At 38.8% G+C, this 18,304-nt stretch overlaps 1 protein-coding gene across 3 annotated transcripts; it reads right to left on the minus strand.

Moving 5' to 3' along the window:
* Nucleotides 1-3,687: 3,687 nt before the first annotated feature.
* On the minus strand, nucleotides 3,688-17,195 carry LOC113009051 (integrin alpha-6-like). Of its 3 annotated transcripts, none has more exons than XM_026147112.1 (24): nucleotides 17,173-17,195; nucleotides 14,226-14,305; nucleotides 13,876-14,146; nucleotides 13,653-13,772; nucleotides 13,300-13,513; nucleotides 12,213-12,409; nucleotides 11,428-11,516; nucleotides 11,193-11,320; nucleotides 10,672-10,761; nucleotides 10,521-10,585; nucleotides 9,825-9,964; nucleotides 9,448-9,591; nucleotides 8,418-8,539; nucleotides 8,150-8,300; nucleotides 7,797-7,874; nucleotides 7,642-7,721; nucleotides 7,450-7,524; nucleotides 7,225-7,327; nucleotides 6,957-7,133; nucleotides 6,772-6,873; nucleotides 6,514-6,624; nucleotides 4,719-4,823; nucleotides 4,316-4,441; nucleotides 3,688-3,947 (listed from the first exon to the last, which is right to left on the minus strand). In XM_026147112.1, exons 2-24 carry the CDS (start codon nucleotides 14,268-14,270, stop codon nucleotides 3,861-3,863), a joined length of 2,820 nt encoding a protein of 939 aa, XP_026002897.1. In that variant the 5' UTR covers nucleotides 14,271-14,305; nucleotides 17,173-17,195; the 3' UTR covers nucleotides 3,688-3,860. The 3 variants fall into 3 exon arrangements, with proteins under 3 accessions (XP_026002897.1, XP_026002905.1, XP_026002911.1); XM_026147120.1 differs by lacking the exon at nucleotides 17,173-17,195 and adding an exon at nucleotides 17,019-17,041; XM_026147126.1 differs by lacking the exons at nucleotides 13,876-14,146; nucleotides 14,226-14,305; nucleotides 17,173-17,195 and having other exon boundaries at nucleotides 13,300-13,479; nucleotides 13,653-13,719.
* Between the last annotated feature and the right edge of the window lie 1,109 nt (nucleotides 17,196-18,304).

Consider the following 18,304-nt stretch of genomic DNA (forward strand, 5'->3'; position numbering starts at 1 on the left):
TAATGAAGATAAAATCAAAGAGTTTTCTAGACAAAGCTTGTGAGGAGTTGTCATCAGGAAAGAGGAGAAGAAAAGATTAGTTTAACATTCTGGGAAGTGTGCTTAGCTTGCAAAGTGTAAAATGATAAGTTTAAGATTTAGAAAACAACAAAAAGACGGATTCAGCAGCTGATTAGTTTAAAACAAAGTAACTAGCTTGGATGAGAAAATCTATATACAAGGAATGGTTGAATTTGCAAATTAACATATTTTAACTTTTTTAATTTGTGGTAAATGGACTGGTTCTTATATAGCGCTTTTCCACTCTTCTGAGCACTCAAAGCGCTTTACACAACTTGTGCATTCACCCATTCACACCCATTCGCACAAGCACAACTGACATTCACACAAATTCATACTCCGATGAATGCATCGGAGAGCAATTTCAGGTTAGTATCTTGCCCAAGGATATTTGGCATGCAGACTAGGGCAAGCCGGGAATCGAACCACCAACCTTCCGATCAGTAGATGACCTGCTCTACCACCTGAGCTACAGCCACCCTTGTGCAAAAATAATTGATCATTTTACACGGGTTACATACTGATTGTTTATTGGCATGAAGAAATTGACAGATCTGCTAATAAAAATGCAATCTTTGCCAAGAAATAGACCAACACACACTTACCAGCCACTTCATAAAGTATATCAGTTCAGTTGTTGATGGAAATATCTGCCTAGCTAGTCACGGCAGGCATGTAGACATGTTAAAGATGACCTGGTTAATTTCCACCTGCAGCAGACTGGGTAAGAATTAGTGTTTTAAGTGACTTTGAACATGGCATGGTTATTTATGTTAGATGGGCTGGTCTGAGTATTTCAGAAACTGCTGATTCACTGGGGATTTTCCCCACACAACCATCTCTAGGGTTTACAGAGAATGGTTTGGCAAAGAGAAAATATGCAGTGAGTGGCAGTTCCCTGGGACAAAATACGTTTTTGATGGCCTGAGGTCAGAGGAGAATGACCAGATGCATTCAATCTTGAATCAGATGGTCTATAGTAGCAGTAGACCACACTGAGTGCCACTCCTCTCAGCTAAAAATGGGGAACTGAAACTATGATTCATGTGGACTGACCAAAATTGGATAATAGAAAGATTGCCTGGTTTGATGATCAGATGAAGATGGTTTGGTCAGAATTTGGTGAAAACAAGAACATAGAGCACCTTTGGGATGTGGTGGAACAGGCGATTAGCATCATGTGTGTGCAGCTGACTAATCTGCAGCAACGGTGTGATGCTGTATTAAGAATTTATCCAAAACCTTCCTTAAACTATGTTGCAAATAATTAAGGTAGTTCTCAAGGTTCCCTGAAGTTGTAACCTATGAAGTGGCCAGTGAGTGTATAACCTCGGTATCAATTTGTACACTTTACTTTTCAGCATCTTTAAAGTAACATTTTCTTAAACATTATGTGTTTTGTAAAGTGAACATTGACAATGTTTCTCACTTTCTAGCTTTTATGCTAAGCTGCTTGCTTTAGGTCCACCTTAAAAAAAGCAAATAAGCACAGTTTCCAAAATGCTCAACTATTTCCAGGAGATGATGAAAGTGACTGAATAGAACAGCTGGGGAGACAAGAGAATATAAGAGAATGTATAGATGCTGCAAAAGGACACTTAAATTGAAGAGAAATTGTAAAATCCCATTTGCTTGTAACAGAATTAAATCTACTGAGGTGGAAATATGCCTGTAAAATAGAAGTATGATCTAGAGAAGGATTTCCTTTCATAACATATCCATTTTACACCAATTACCAACTGTTTCCAACTGCTTTGAAAATGCTCAGTGGATAACAGGAACTGTGTAATGCTAACATATTAGTATGGACCAAATTCTCTGAGGACTGTTTCCAGCACTTTGTTGAACAAAACGCAAACAAAATGCCAGCATGTGAAGGTGGATATGTTAATTTGAAATGAAAGCCTTCAGCAACAGTAGGAACCGCGGCTAAGACTTCACCACACACAGCATTATATTGCACAAAAAAAATGACAAAGTGTTTCACAGTATTTTAAAAGCAACAGTGTTTTAATCATGTGCTTTCAGTGCTCAGCAGTCAGACAAGTCTGTGATGGCTGCAGTATTTCCATTCAATTTTAGGAAAGTTGTTTTTGAGTCCGAACTCACATCCATTCCTGCAACTCACATTCCTTCATGGTGAAAGTATAGCACAACTTTTTTTTCTTCATGTTGTTGTGACAGTTTTTTGGTATCAAACAAGTGACATTTTTTTTTGCTTCATTAAAAAACTGAAGAAAAAGATGTTGATTCTTTAATTTTTTTAAGGTAATTATATTTAATAACAGCCAAAATACAAAAACTAAACAACACATGCTTTAGTTACAGAATATTTCCATGTTCAGGCTTAGATCATATGCACAAGTCACCAGCTCAACAAAAAGAACAAAGAAGACATAAGAAGACTGCAGAGAACAAGCAAGTGATCCAAAGTGGACTACGAAAAAACAAATCCAAAACAAGAAACAAAGTCACTGAGGTAAACATGAAGACAAGAACAGATACAGGACAGTAAACTGGAAGGCAAACAAGAAGTAGAACAGGACAGACTGACAACTGACAAATGGAAAGAGAACTACATCATTTAATAATACTAAAGCAAATGTTTACTTCTGTCTCAGCTCCTATAAATACATGGTAGAGACCTTTCCTATTTCTCTGATTTGTGCCTCATTGTCTCCTCTATCCTCCTGCTGCGATCTGGAAATCAGTATCAGTTTACCATAGTAAAGGATATCTCACTTCCTAAACTGCATCTGGAGGGCACGGAAGAGAAGAAAGCTTTTTTTCCTTTGCATGTGACCTTCACCACTCCTCTTTGAAAGATTAGGTAGCATCTTTTCTTTCTGTGTGAGAGGGTAAAACTTACCTCAGTGAAACACAAGAAAACAAACTGGATTAAGTATGAACAAAGATTAGCAGCTAGTGAGATGGTTTACAGTTTATGCTGTGAAGTTTAATTTAGAGCCTGAAATTGCCATTTAATTTAAAAGAGGACAAAATGAAACAGAAGCAAAACACTGAAGTGCAGGAGCTACAATTGAGAGCGCACAGGTGTGTCATTTATGGGAGCTGAATATCCAAACAGGCTTGTCCTCTTTATCCATTTTTTTCAGTTATTTAAGATGATCAGATTTTCTGCCTTTCACTGTTTTGTGTGTGATTAAAAAAAAGGAGTATGTTTATAAGGTTTGACTGTGATTGTTATGCATGTAGTGAACATCTGCAAATTACTGTGCGTATGACTACAGTAATATAAAACTCTTCCATGCTGATTATGACAATTTAACAGAATGAAAAATTAACACTGCCACAAAATATGTAAATTTGCATTTACTTGAAATGCATGAAAAATGACCACTCTTAATTAATTAGCTGGGCATTCAAAACATTGTATCTTCCTTCTACTGGCTAGAAATAAAAAAATGTTTGGTAGTCTCTCCTTTTTTTGTTATGTAGCCAAGATGCTGAGCATTTGAGGTGAGACATAATCAACTTTCCACACCATGTTGGTAAGTGCACTTGCACACATACAACAGAAAGTGTTAAGTCGGGAAATAAACAACAAAGGAAAAAGAGGGAGACAGAAATGAAAAGGGGAAAATGCTGGAAAAGTGTAAACATGCAAATAAATTGGGTGACAAAACAAACAAAAACCAAAACAATAAAAAAATTAATCCTAACACATCATAAAATGATCAGATAATTCTGTGCTGATAGTAGAAAATATAAAACAACAGCTTGCCATGGAAGCCTCAGTGTTGTTCTTAAACCTTCAAGGTGTCCTTAAGGTTTGCCCTTTAGCCTTTAAGGGGCGCTGTCTCTATGTTTGGAGTTCCATTATCTGAGAACTTCTTCTTATGATCAATGCAGTGGATGCACCCACGCTTACAAAAAGAAATAAGGACAAGGGTCAGTATGACAGTTCACAGACAAGTTTGTAAAAAGTAAAGAATTCATGAAAAATATTAACTGTTTCAACTGTTCATTGTACATTCAAAAATCCTCATCTATGCCACATTTAAGTGCTTTCAGACTGCAGAAATTTGCTTTTTCTATTTAAATATTTACAATTTAGGAAGAATGCTAAGAGTAATGCTTACAACTGCCGGAAAAAAAAAAAAACTGCTTTTACTGCTTTGTTGGAAGATTACCGAGAGACTGATTTGACACTGCTGATGCTATGAACTGTATAGCTATCAGCTCAGTGAACTTTTAAAACAACATTTTACAGGTATTCTGTATTTCTTGTTACCTTCCACAGTAGGAAGCCTAAAAAGGCCAACAGCAGCAGCAAAGACATGACTGTCAGGAGGATTATCCACCACGCAACTTTGACCAGGAATTCAGTCTTTCTCTCAAGGAACACTGTCAGTTTTGCCTGTGGACATTTAGATAATAATAATAATAATAATAATAATAATAATAATAATAATCAGACCCAAAACAACAGTACAGTATGTCTTCAGATGCACAAATCCTAGAAGGCTGTGACTTTGTCCATCTTAGACTGTTACAAACATTATTTTAATGTAATTGTTATAGTACACTGAACTCAAAGGTAGCTCTATTAAAGAGCAACTGCTCATGTGAGTAATTTAACAAAATTGGTCTTAACAAACAAACAAACAAACCTATTTTTTTTTTTTTTTTTTTACCTTTGTCCTGAGTTTTTCTGGTTTAAGTCCAATGTTCTCTGGAGCGTTGGTTAGAGTCAGAGTTGCATCAACAACAATGAGAAGATAGTTTAAAGAGCTGTAATCCTAAATGGAAGAGAAAAACTGAATAAGATACTGGTGACATGCTGCTAAGTAAGGCTGGAAATGGGTAACAGAGTGAGAAACAAGTCCATGTGAGTGTTTTGTAGAAATAAGAATCTACACTAAATTATTGTTTAATTGCCATGAAGGTTTCTAATGGTTTTAATTTGTTCCCAAGTATTAGCCTACTCACAGGTAGGGATGGGTATCGTTTAGGTTTTATCCGATACCGGTGCCAAACCGGTACTTTTGAAACGGTGCCGGTGCTTAAACGGTGCTCGAACCGGTGCTTAAAGAATGGAGAACAGACACTTTGTCCAAAAACCTCTCATGTTCAGCTGGTTTTTTGTAAAAAGATAACAATGTTAGCCTTTTCTGCAGCTATAGGGGATTTATGGCATCACTCTTGGCTGGAAGCAGTGCTTAAACAATGGAAAAAAACACATTTTTCTCTTTGGTCATTTTAGCCTTTTTGGCCAGGGTGAAGGGAGTATCTGCCATCAAAGACGACGACAGCTGCATGTAGCTATGATGATGTTTGCTAGTTCGCCTTACATGCATTAATGTAATAACGTGGTTAGCCTACTCAACGTAAATTACACCTGAACAACATTAAGCTCCTCACGCAGAGAAGAACGGCTGCTGCTGCATCATCATCCTCATCATTTCTGCTACACTGGCAGGGCTAGGGGCCAGGACTCTCCTCTTCGTGTTTTTGGGGGATGTTGCTAACTCCAGGTCCAAAAAAAAAAGAAAATGCTATACGTCGCCAGTTGTTTCATCAGATTCGAGGTGTTACCTCCTTTGCACAGTATCCGCTTAAAGCACTTGTTGCAGGCTGCTGAGTTTGCATCTTTTGCTGTGAAGTACAGCCAGACTTTTGACCGCTTCGCCTTGGGCATTTTTAATCTGTAGCTCTGCTCTAAAAGGACGTACGTACCTGGTCCCGCCTACTACACTCGCAAACGTAAAACGATTGACTAGAATCCAAGGTGTGTGACATCTCAGGGAAAAAGGCACCGAAATGTGCGCTGCTTTTCGGTCTGGTTACTACCGTTTATGTCAGAACCAATGGCACCGGATACCGGTACCCATCCCTATTCACAGGACCACAACTGTGTAAAATAATCAGAGGCGTTGCATTCACTTCCCTCATAGTAAAAGGCTTTCAAAAAAATTTCTTAAGTAGGCTTTATTCCTGTCTGTCCTTGCTCACTTTGTTGGTGATTTTTAGTGTTTAATGGTAATTTACAGGATGAACTGGCATTATAGCATTAATGACCACTCAAAGCGCTTTTACACTACAATCAGCATTTTACCTTTTCATATATATTCATGCAAAATGTATCTACTTTGCTTTTATACCTCAGGTAGATTTAGAATCACCAATTAAACTAAGACGTAAGCTGAAGACAAAGAACCCAGAGGAAACTTCACACAGAAACGCCAAAGACCATGAAATCTGAGCCTAGAATTTTCTACCATGAGTCCAGTACTACACTAAACACTACAACACTGTGTCACCTCTGGAAATAGAGGTTTCTATATGAGCTACTATGTACACCAGCTAGTGTCTAATTTTGATAGTATTCCGATTAGAGGGGGGGATATAGAATGATGTGGCTTGTTCCCTGAGAACAGCTACCTGCTGTGGCTATACACACTACAATAGCACTTTTCAGAAATGGAGCACCTCTGCCAAAGTGGCATTCCAAAGGCGAGAATGCAGAACAATCCGTGCAGTACTGTCCAGGCCCAGCAGAGGGCAGCGTATCTCCACACAATTCAATCCATCTGAGCAGGTCTAAAGGGAAGACAGCAGGCCTCAGGTGTGCATGTTCATCAGTCTCAGTTTGCATAAAGTATCAGTTCAGCAGTAAAAGGAAACTGCTGCAACATTTTAATTTATTATAATTAATGTTTAATTTTAATTAAAATATTATTCTCCTACCAGTGTTTTATATTTTCTTTTTGTTGGAAGAAATGTGAATCCATCAGTTGAGAGGGCTTTATGTTCAGCCTCACGTCTTTTTCTTGCTGTGTCATGCCAGCCCTTGGTATCAGACATGATCCGGTTAGATGTTAATTTGCCATTAAAGCATTGCTTACATTTCAACAATGACAGGATTTCCTTACCTTTACATGTTTAAGTGGACTGACTTCATCTACAGGTGAGCAGGGGACAGAATGCACACCATCATTGGTGATGTGAGTCAAGTAGAGAAGCCACTTTCCTACAGAGTTCTCCTTTGGCCAGTAGATGCTCAGTGATGCATTTGCAAAATGCTTCAGAGGTCTGCCCAAATTCGTTATCTATTAGAGAAACAGTGCATGTTTTCTTGGACCCATGAGAAAAAATAACCAGCAGGATTCATTTAAAGTTTAGTACCAAATATCACCTTACCCTAAATTCATACTGAACTGAGTTTCCTATTTGATCCACAGATTTTATCGCACTTTCGCCCTTTACAATATCACCAATTGACACCTGAGAAGGTCTAGCGATCCTGATGAGGAAACACGTTATGATATTACATTAGTCATTTTTAAATCCTTCAAGCCAAATCAGTCATTTTTAAGATGACAAATGGAACAAGCAATGTTAATTTTAATTTAAAGGAGAACTCACCCGTTCACTTGCAACTGCAGCTCAAAAACAACTTTGGCAAAGGCCTGTATTGGCTTTATGGTCTGCTCACTCGTCCTACATCGCAGGAAGAACCAAGATTATTTGTAAATTATTCGTTTTGCTTACTGAATGTCATTTACATTCCACTGATCACTGATTAGTAACATAATCCCTTCAGATCAGCCTACTTACGTCTCCAGCTGTAAAGTGATGTTAATCAATTTTGTGCTCAACGTGAGGCCAGAAGTTGTGAGTATGACATAAAACGTTACCTGAAAGGAACAAAGTAACCATCAAACATGCAAATAGTGATGCAGATGTGGAAGAAACTGAGCAACGCTACTCACTTCAGCATCTCTTTGGAGTGGATTTCCCAGGTCACAGGCAATTGGCATCCTGTTGTCTGTACAACTCACTTGTTTTTCCTGAGGAAACAAGCAGGCAATCTCATTGTCTATAAATATACAGTGATTATAAAAAAGTCCTGGGAGATGACATCAAATTTTGGAGTACCAAAATTACCAAAAGTATCATTAAAATATTACAATATATTTTGTCCATCACATTTTAGAGTAACACAACAAGTAGGAAGTAGAAAATCAAAGTTGGAATCTAAAAGTGAAGCATAAGGAACAGGATATGGATTCATGGAGTAAAACATAGGATCTAACGAGGGGAAAACCAGCTTTTCTGTACTCACTGCAGTGGTCGAGTAGGATGAGTAGCGCACTATGTCTGGGAGTGTAATGGCCAAACGACTCTGGTGTGCATCGTCCCCGTTTTTGTTAGTCACAGTGATCTCCAAAGCTATGTCTTCATCTGATGGAGTGATGACCGCAACACCATCCTCACTAAAGGAGTGACAGTAAAAGTTAATGCAGCTTGGGCTGAGGGGTCGCATGTTTTGGTTTCCAAAAAAAAAAAAAAAAAAAAGACTTTATTTTTGAGCTTTGATATTTTTGGTTTACCTGGCCAGTGATTTGAAAACATCTTGACCGGCTTGAGTTTTTTTGGAACAGAACTTGTACTGTAAGTCCAGGTTACTTTGACAAATTTTGTCACTGCCACAGCCTCTATTTATTAGAACGATCTGTTAAAAAAAGAGAAGAAACTCTTCTCTAATAAAGCTTCAGCTAGGTTCCAGGATTCTGTTCATATCCGTCACAACAACAGAGTTAAGGGCTTTAATTCACACAATTTCAATAACTGCAGTAAACAGAAAGATACAGTCAAGAGCATTCTAGTTTTAATTGTAATATTCTGTATTTCACTTCTGATACCTTCTGAATTTAAGTCGGTTATTCAACTTGTTCAAACACTGAAAATGGTCAGTGGGATTAAAATAAATGTGACACAAATCACCGGTTGATACTTGGAAGATGAGAGGAAATATATCTCTTCAACTGAATCGACCCACCTTTGCATGAACATTGGGGATGTCATATAAGCCCCTTTATACACCAGATTTACCTTATCTATGGGTTGATATTGTTACAGTTTTATTCTTGTGAAACTGACACTAAGTATGCTACAGGCTCATTTAAGTTTTGTTTTTTGTGTTGTGTTCATTATTTTCTGTCTGATACATCTATGCTCAGGTCCCCCTGAGGGTCTTTGAAATAAATACAGTATTTTTTTTGTCTTAAGCTAACCCACCAGTCTTCAGGAAACCAACCATTTTTAATTTAACTTGAGTATATGTGTATATTTCTGACCACAGTTGCAAAGACATTGCAGCTGAAGCCAGTTAACTGTACAGTTTACACACTGTACAACTAGTAAATAAAACACATTAGTATTAGATTGATTCTTAATGATACTGATGTTGCTACATAAACATCCTGCAACTTTGATTTTGATTATATTTTAACTAAATGCACATGCAGGTGTAATGTGCAAAAACGTGAGTTCATTCAAAAAACTTTACTCTCTAAGTCTTCATACACCCAGCAAAATTTGAATAAATTTGACTAGAACTGCATATAAACTCATTTCTACCTCTGAGGAAGTGGTCTTCTGCTGGTAGCGGTTGAGGACAGGAGTAAAACTGAGCTGATCCGCACTAGCACTGGTTGTCTGATTGGAGCTCAGAGACACAGTGACAGAGATAGGAATATTCTGCAGCTTGTCCTTGATATTTCTCTGGAACGAAAAAGCTTTGCTGTGATTTAATGTGATTTTGTTTTTTTTACCCACAAGGTTTTGTATAACACCTAATGACAAATGTTATTAGTCTCTGTAAATTGTACTACATTTTAAACATTTTCATTTTAAAGTAACTTTCTGCAAAGTCCAATATGACTAAGTGAAGTGAAAGTGTTGAAAATCAAGCAGCATTATGAGACTGTATGTCTTCTAACGAAATGAAACAGTACCAAAAGCCGGAGCGTAGTTTTGTGACAGGCCTGTCTCCCTTGACCAGACAGCTCCAGCTTTCCTTGAGATGAATCCATAAAGTTGACCCTGACTCTTGATTTTTTCATCTCATAATCAGCATCAGAAGTAAAGTTGAGCACTGTAATATAGATAAGTACATTCAACAGATTAGAAACAATTGACTCCAGTTAACATAGTATTAGTACTACTGTAAATAACTGATTATAGCACACCCATATATATGTACAGCAACATGTACCTAATGTTACACAATTACACAGTACAACTTAAATTGACCAGCTATTATTCTTTAAATGCTAAATGCAAACTAGAGCAGGTACAGGAAGGTTTTATCCCAGAACTTTCTTGGCACCATTGTTATCCTTTGCATCACATTAGCACCAATAAACATGTCAAAAAGAGAACAAATGTATCAGAATGCATTACTTTTTTCAGTTAACTTAAATTGTCAATGAACAATAAACCATCAAAGATATTGTTTTGTATTTGATCAAACTCCTGAGATTTTACCATAAAATCTACAATAAATGCTACAAATATGTACCTTTTATAGCCTGGGAACATATATGTATTTTTCTAGTCCTCAAAATTGTACACATATCAAGGTCGTATAATAAGCCTTTACTATTCCTCCAAACCATGGATTTAAGGAATACTAAACGAAGAAAACTTACTCAGTTTAGGGTTGAACGACTCAGGATGTGCTGTGTAGGTAAAACATGCTTCGACTGCAAAAAAACTTGAAGTTTGTGCAGACATGTTCGATTAAAACCCAACAGCGTTGCAGATAGAGCATGTTATAATTAGTGTTTTTGAACATCTTACCATATTTGCTCATCACATCGTTTCTTTGCGATGTCTATTTCATTTGGTGCAATCTTAAGAGCGGTGCTGACGGTGACCACTGGCCTTGCTCTGCAACATATATGAGAAAGAAAAATCACTAATGAGACTTTCTGTACCTTCATATTTATAGAATCAAAACCAGAGAGGAATTTAAAACACTGAAACTACATGTAGTGGTTTGTGGAATTGAAGTTGTTCTGTCAGAAAGTGAACCATTAATAAATTATTGTGCATGTTTAAAAGTATTTATACAGCATATTTGTTTTAAAAAAGTAAATCAATATGATTAGAATAAAATGATCAGAATGATAAAATGTGTCTATTAAAATAAAACTGAGCTCGGGGTTAGCTTCTATCCAGAATAGAGAAATTGTTTTAACATAAAATTAAACTGAGCTTCAAGTATAAATAAAAAAAAGAAAATTAAGTGCTGGGATGCATTTATCATTGGTTACTTTTTATCTTGTGCTTATGCAGTAACTCTCTCTCTATATATACACCTGTAAACAAAAATGGAATCAGAGAGAGATCCAACAGCCAAGTCAGGATACTGATTATCATCCACGTCCAGGTTACCAGTCAGAGAATATCCAAACAGTTTCACTTTCTTTGATTGTGATGAAATTATCTAAACAAGAAAAGATATAAAGATAAGATATTAAGTTTTTTTGTATTGTAAATATTCATATATTATTGAATTTAATCGCTGATGTTGAGGAAGCTCAGCAAATTCACCTGTCCAGGCTCTCTGTTGACACCATCTGGAGAGCCATAGTAAAGGTATACAAGTCCAGAGCCCTCATACGGTGCTCCCACTGCAATATCTGTCAACACAGGCAAACACTAATACAAATCATGGTGACAACACAGAGACAACAAAGTTGGGGGTTTATCCAAAAATGCATTTAAAGAGCACCTACAATAGTAGATCCTCTTTTTTTTTTAACATCCTCTTTTTTAACATGGCTAAAGTCATCTCTGTGAGCCAAGACTGAAGTGTCAGACTGCTTTAGCCACTCTGTTTCATGCTTCTTTTTTTTTTCTACTCTTGGGTCTGTATGATGTCAAAGAGAGGGCCTATCCCTAAGTAATTTGTTGGTAAATAGCATCTAGGAAGGCTAAGATACTGTGTAGTATTTGTTAATCATGCAAAGGCAAGTTAGAAGAGTCCAAACTGGAAATTAACATAACAAATCTTCAGAAATGACAGTATACTCCATGTATCACTTGTCTTTTGTGTCTTTTAATTCCTGTTGTTTTTAGGGCTTAAATTGAAACCCTGATAGTTACTTTGAGAAGATATGAGACGTCCTATTTGTTACAAATTTAAAGTCCAATTCATAAGCAATAAAACACTCCTGCTGTGTGCTGAGGATGAGTGTGGTTTATTACATTTGTGTATTTTATGACATAACTCGATGTGGTTTACCCAGTAGTGAATGCGGTTGGGGTATGTAATATTATCTATTGTTATTTAGTGACTTTTTCATATTCTGTAAACATAGTTAAAATGTTACAACCTCCATAATGATCTTGATTGATGTCTCCAATATTTTCTACTGCGAGGCCAAACATGGAGTCTTTATGTCCGAGAAGTTTGACTGGAACAATATTCTCCCAGTTTCTTCCTTTGTTATTGATATAGATATAGACTGCTCCTCCAACCTCGCCATCTTTGACAAAGAACTGCGGTGCTCCCACAGCGAGGTCATCCCACCTTCATGCAGCAAAAGAACACAATATAAAACCAATTACTATGAATACTACTGAATAGCAATAGAAACAGAAAGTTATATTGACTGTGTACCTCCTAATCTGTGATGAATAATGTGTGTTTGAGTGTAAAATTCACGATGTTAGCATGACAGCTCTCTGAATTTAGAGAAAGAGAAATCTATAATCTTTTTCATGAAATGCATCTTTGCTATTAGATACTCAGACTGAACCCTTTATTTCCATCCAGCCATCCATCTTCTTTCATTTATCTGGGGCCGGGTCACGGGGGCAGCAGCCCAAGCAGAGAAGCCCAGACCTCCCTCTCCCCAGCCACCTTCTCCAGCTTGTCCGGGGGAACACCAAGGTGTTCCCAGGCCAGCCGAGAGATATAATGTCTCCAGCGTGTCCTGGGTCTGCCCTGGGGCCTCCTCTCGGTAGGACATGCCCAGAACACCTCACCCAGGAACCCTTTATTTTTAAATCTGAAATGAACTCTAGTGATAAATCAATGAGGGGAACCATGGACATGGGTGATTATCATCATGAAATTTGAAGATAGATGGGTTGGACGAACCAACCAATAAAAATATTGTCATGGTCCTGGGTCGGTGACCCAGTGTTTTGTAGCCTTTTTATTTGTGTTTCTTGATTATTTGTTATTCAGGGTTGTCACTATTAATATTTTGGTTTCTGTTCTAGTATTTCTAGTTCTCAGGTTTAGTATTTTGAGTTCCTTCTGTTCTGCATCTCTGTGCCTGCCCTGGTCCTACAGCTTTGTGTTCCCTCCTTGTTGCCATGTCTGATGTCTTGGTGTTAAGCTTGTGTCTGTGCATACCTGTTATATTTCCTGTTTCACTGGCTGTGGTTTAATGGACATAATCTTCAACCTACCCATCACTGTTGAGATCCACCACTGCCAAATCATAGCCAAAGGAGGAGGCCAGGCCTGGTCCAGAGAGGACCAGCTCCACAGACAGATTTCTCTGTGCCATAGGGTCTGCCTTCAGAAATGCCACCTGTCCGCTGTAACCTCCTCTGGGTGCTCCTGATACGATTGTCAGCTCGCCCTTCCTGATGAGGGCCATTCCAGAGTCAATGGAGAATCCTGGATAGTACAGGATGATGCTGTTTCACTGTAATGTTTCACTTTGTAAGAGTTTTATCCATTGACACCACTAAAATTTATATCTTAATTTTAACATTTGCTTGACCATTAACCAGTATTCAAGAGAGAAGAAACTGACCCAGGTAGCTGTTTGACTTAAGAGGAATGAGTTTTGGGTTAAAATCGTCAATATTTCCAGTCTCGCGAGCATCCACACTGTAGATGTCCAGATTGTCCAAAACCTCCATTCTTACTATTCCTTTGAGCAGGATCATTTGGGTGAAAACAACATGAAACATAAAAAAAACATGAATAAGTGAATATATTTTGCCAAACCACTCGACTGCTAAGCTCTAATGTACCTTTCCACTGATAAGCTCCTGGTGCTCCAAATAGAAGGGATGTGTTATCCTTTGCAAAAGATGCTCCATGACCCTGCTGGCAGTAGGCAAACCAGTCGTGGTCCTTTTGACGTCTTGTTAAGTGTTCTCTATCACAAACGACCCTCCGCCAGCTCCTTTCTTCTTCCCCCACCTTCAGGTCATCTCCTAAGAGGTAGCACTGACCCGTCAGCAGGTGAGGAACATAAAGACCTGGGGTTATGTCCCAATCCTGATAGTGATGCGCACAAGTCTAAAAGGTAAGGAGGCTAGATTTACAAAAGATGTTGACTTTCTTAAAATGTCCTTTAAAATCTGAATGCATTCCTTACCATTACATTTTTACCAGGACCTTGGCTCGTGACTCTAACTCCCATCCACTGGTTATTTATGCCTTTACTACTGAGGAGCTCTGTAAAACCAGATAGTTGAGCTCACTCTGTTATTGTTTAGTTGAGAGAAAGTTTTATGATTACTTCCCAGAAACAGATTTACATTAAATGAGTTATAAGATAAGATAAGATAACCTTTATTAGTCCCACACGTGGGAAATTTGTTTTGTCACAGCAGGAAGTGGACAGTGCAAAAGTTATGACGCAAAAATTAGAATACAATAAGAATAAATACAGTACACAGCTGTACAGAATAGAATAAAATAATATACTATATACAGTAGAATAAAAATATACGGGGCGATTGTGGCTCAAGAGTTAGGAGTTCGCCTTGTAATCGGAAGGTTGCCGGTTCGAACCCCGGCTTGGACAGTCTCGGTCGTTGTGTCCTTGGGCAAGACACTTCACCCGTTGCCTACTGGTGGTGGTCAGAGGGCCTGGTGGCGCCAGTGTCCGGCAGCCTCGCCTCTGTCAGTGCGCCCCAGGGTGGCTGTGGCTACAATGTAGCTGCCATCACCAGTGTGTGAATGTGTGTGTGAATGGGTGGATGACTGGATATGTAAAGCGCTTTGGGGTCCTTAGGGACTAGTAAAAGCGCTATATAAATACAGGCCATTTACCATTTACCATAAAAATAGAATACGAATGCTATATACAACAACATATCAGCAAAATAAATATACTTTGCTGCTTAGGTCCCCAAACCCTTACAACAGCCTTTTGTTTAAAGCATTAGAGATAAATTCTACAGATATCTTGTTCTATTTTGCACTTAAACGCTTCAGTAAATATTGACAATGAAATTTGAGCAAGTGTTGGCATGTGTTTTCTCTTCTTTTTCTTTACATTTTGGCACAATTTTAAGTAGTTATATATGGTATTGGACTATTAAACAGGAGTTTAAATTAATAACTTTGCTGCACAGTGTTTTAGGTGTGTCACGGTTTGCCGGGGCAAGCCGTGTGGAATATTTAGGACCAGGGCCCTATTTCAGGAAGCCGGTTTAGAAAACTCAGAGTGAAAAACGATACTCAGGGTTGAGTAACCCCGAACTGTCCAACTCGGAATATTCGGTTTCAGAAAGGCTGATAACAATTAGTTCAGTCAACGCGGAGTTGCTTTAACCCCAAGTTAAGCACGCGCACGAGGATACATAAAGCCCTGATTAGTGGAGCACAGATTAAGCGAGTCACCATGGAGACAGAGGGAAAGAAGGCGCGGTCAATGTATCTTACAGCGCTTGAGGCCGAAATTCTGATGGCAGCATATGCCGATAACATGCAAATTCCGCAGAAAAAAGTAACACAGCTTCAGCTGCAAAAGAAAGGGAGCATGCATGGCAAAACAAAGCCGACAGAGTCAATGCGTGAGTGTCAATTTAAACATTGATCTAGGGATTTCCACCCATTTAACACGTTATTTTATTTTATTTTTTATTTTATACATTTGATTTTGTGATGTGATTTGAGCGCAGGTGCAACCCAACAGGCCCCAAACGTTCCTGGCAGCAAGTAAAAATGAAATATAAAAATATAGTCCAAACAGGTAAGGTGTAATTGTATTATGGGCCATAGTGCTTGGTCTGTTTGTCCCATGTAAATCAATTGCAGTTAGAGGCTACATTAATTTCCCCTCTGTAAGCACTTATTGAAATTATCTGAGCACATTACAAGTACATATTTGCTTACTCTGTATGCTCAAATGTGACCCGTTATAGCCAACAGAAAAAAAAAAGCGGAGGCCTGAAAAACAGGTGGGGGTCCTCCACCACCACCACTCACAGAGGCTGAGCAGTTGGCTTCCATATTTGTGATAATGTAGGCAGCATCACATATGATCTTCACAGTGCAGAGAACACAAATTAGCATCCATTACTATAATGAAATAATTTGTTAGTTTGAAATGCTACAGGGAACTATGTACCTGTACATTAATGCTGTGGAAAGACTTCCTGTTCACATAGTCTCCTTCATTTACTGAAGGAGCAATGATTGGAATGTGAGTGCCATCTATACAGCCAATCACGCCTGGGAACCCTGAAAATAAATGTAAAATTTAAGTAGTAGTTCAAATATCACCACATCATGAATTAAGTTTCGTTCATCCTGATACCTGCAATTTTGTGGCATCCCTCTTTGATAAATCTTGTGGGTCTGTGACCGGGGAACACCACAAACGTGTACAGGAGACGTTTCAGTGCAACTGTAACATTCCTGACTGCCCGACAGACGGTAGCCTTGGAAACGTGCTCAGCGTCACCAATATTATACAGAAAGCTCCCGTTTGCAAAAAACCGAAGTGCGATACAAATAATATGTAATGAACTGAGAGCATGTCCGCGATGTGTCACATGAGCAATATTAGGCCTGAGGATGTTATTCAAATAAATTATAGATTGTGCTGAAAAACGGTAATGTTCACACAGAAAATCATCAGGAAATGATAAAATGTCCGAACGCGCTCTAATCACTCTCTCCCGGCGGAGAGCTCTGTGGAGAATTTGGGCTTCAACATCTACTGGCTCTTCAAGGAAGGGGCACGCCATGTCTGACACTTCCTACAGTCAGGTTTCTGACAAAGAGGCGGAGAACGTCAGGGTTAGTTGAAGTAAACCTGCTAGGGGGCAGGTTAGCTTCACGGAGTGTGTCGTCATAGTAACTCACTCAGAATTAATCTAAACTCGCTTTGTGAAACCGAAAACCCAGAGTTTTCGTTAACTCAGGGTATACTTACTCAGAGTTTGCACTAAACCGGCTTCCTGAAATAGGGCCCAGGACGCGGCAGCTCTGGTGCAGGTGAGTATTTATTAACGAAGGGAAAAACAAACAACAAAGGCACTGGGAACATGAAACTGGAACCTAAACTGGGTAAAACTAACAAAACAAACCAGAAACGAAGATGCAGGGAGGTCCGGGGAACTACACATGGAGAGATGCAGGGAGACCGAGGGGAAACAACACAGACGAACCAGCAACTACTATGACAGAAAACACAACTTAAATACACTCAGAGAACACAGGGAGATTACACACAGGTGGGGAACACAGCTGCGAGTGATTAACGTGACGAGACTAGGGAGGCAAACTGAAAACACTCACATAAGACGCAGACCTACACAATAAAACAGGAACTTACACATGAAAGGACACAAACTAAGAAACGCGGACTAGATACAGGAACACATGGGTAGAACAGAGTAAACACTAACCAGAGGAAGAACAGAACCAAAATTGCAAGAAGAGAAAACACAAAATGCTGGGCCAAAAGGACCCAGGATCATGACAAGGTGGGTGCGATATAAATATACACTCACTGGCCCCTTCATTTCTTACACCTTGCTTGTACCAGGTTGCACTCTGTTTTGCCTTCAAACCTGTCTTAATCCATTTTGGCATATATTGTGAAAAGTACTGAAAATATTTCTTGCAAACTTTGGGCCACATGATGGCATCACTCAAAAATCGCAGGTTTGTCAGCTGCACTCAGTGTGGTCTTCTGCTGCAGTTTATCTGCTTCTGGTTCAGTATGTGGTGCATTCAGAGATAATCCTATGCAGACACTGGTTGTTTTCAATCATTACTGGCTCTGATGGAATACCCAAGAATGCACTCAACCAAATCATGCCTGTCTTTATGAACTTTAATTTGTCTCTTGCACATGCCCATCTCTCACCCTGGCTATCACCAGCCCCTGTTATCCTTGAAGCAAAAAAGCCTTCAGTTGACAGTCTGAACATACAGACCAGCTGCACTCACTCTGGGGGTGACTGCCCGAACTGGACAGCTAACCAGCTTTCACAGGGGGTCATTTGGCTTTAGTCACTTTGCTGATCAGCAAATTTGGACTTCCACTCTCACACCTGAACTTCCATCAAAGGTTTTCTTGCAAACCATTGACAAAATGTGTAGTCACCACCTCTCTTTCATTATCTCACTCAGCACTAATTCCCCACACTGTGCTGTGTTCTCAGCCTAATACTGTGCTCTCTATACAATTTAGACTACACACAGTCTGTCCTA

This window comes from Astatotilapia calliptera, chromosome 2 (assembly GCF_900246225.1).
Source record: "Astatotilapia calliptera chromosome 2, fAstCal1.2, whole genome shotgun sequence".
NCBI lineage: Eukaryota > Metazoa > Chordata > Actinopteri > Cichliformes > Cichlidae > Astatotilapia > Astatotilapia calliptera.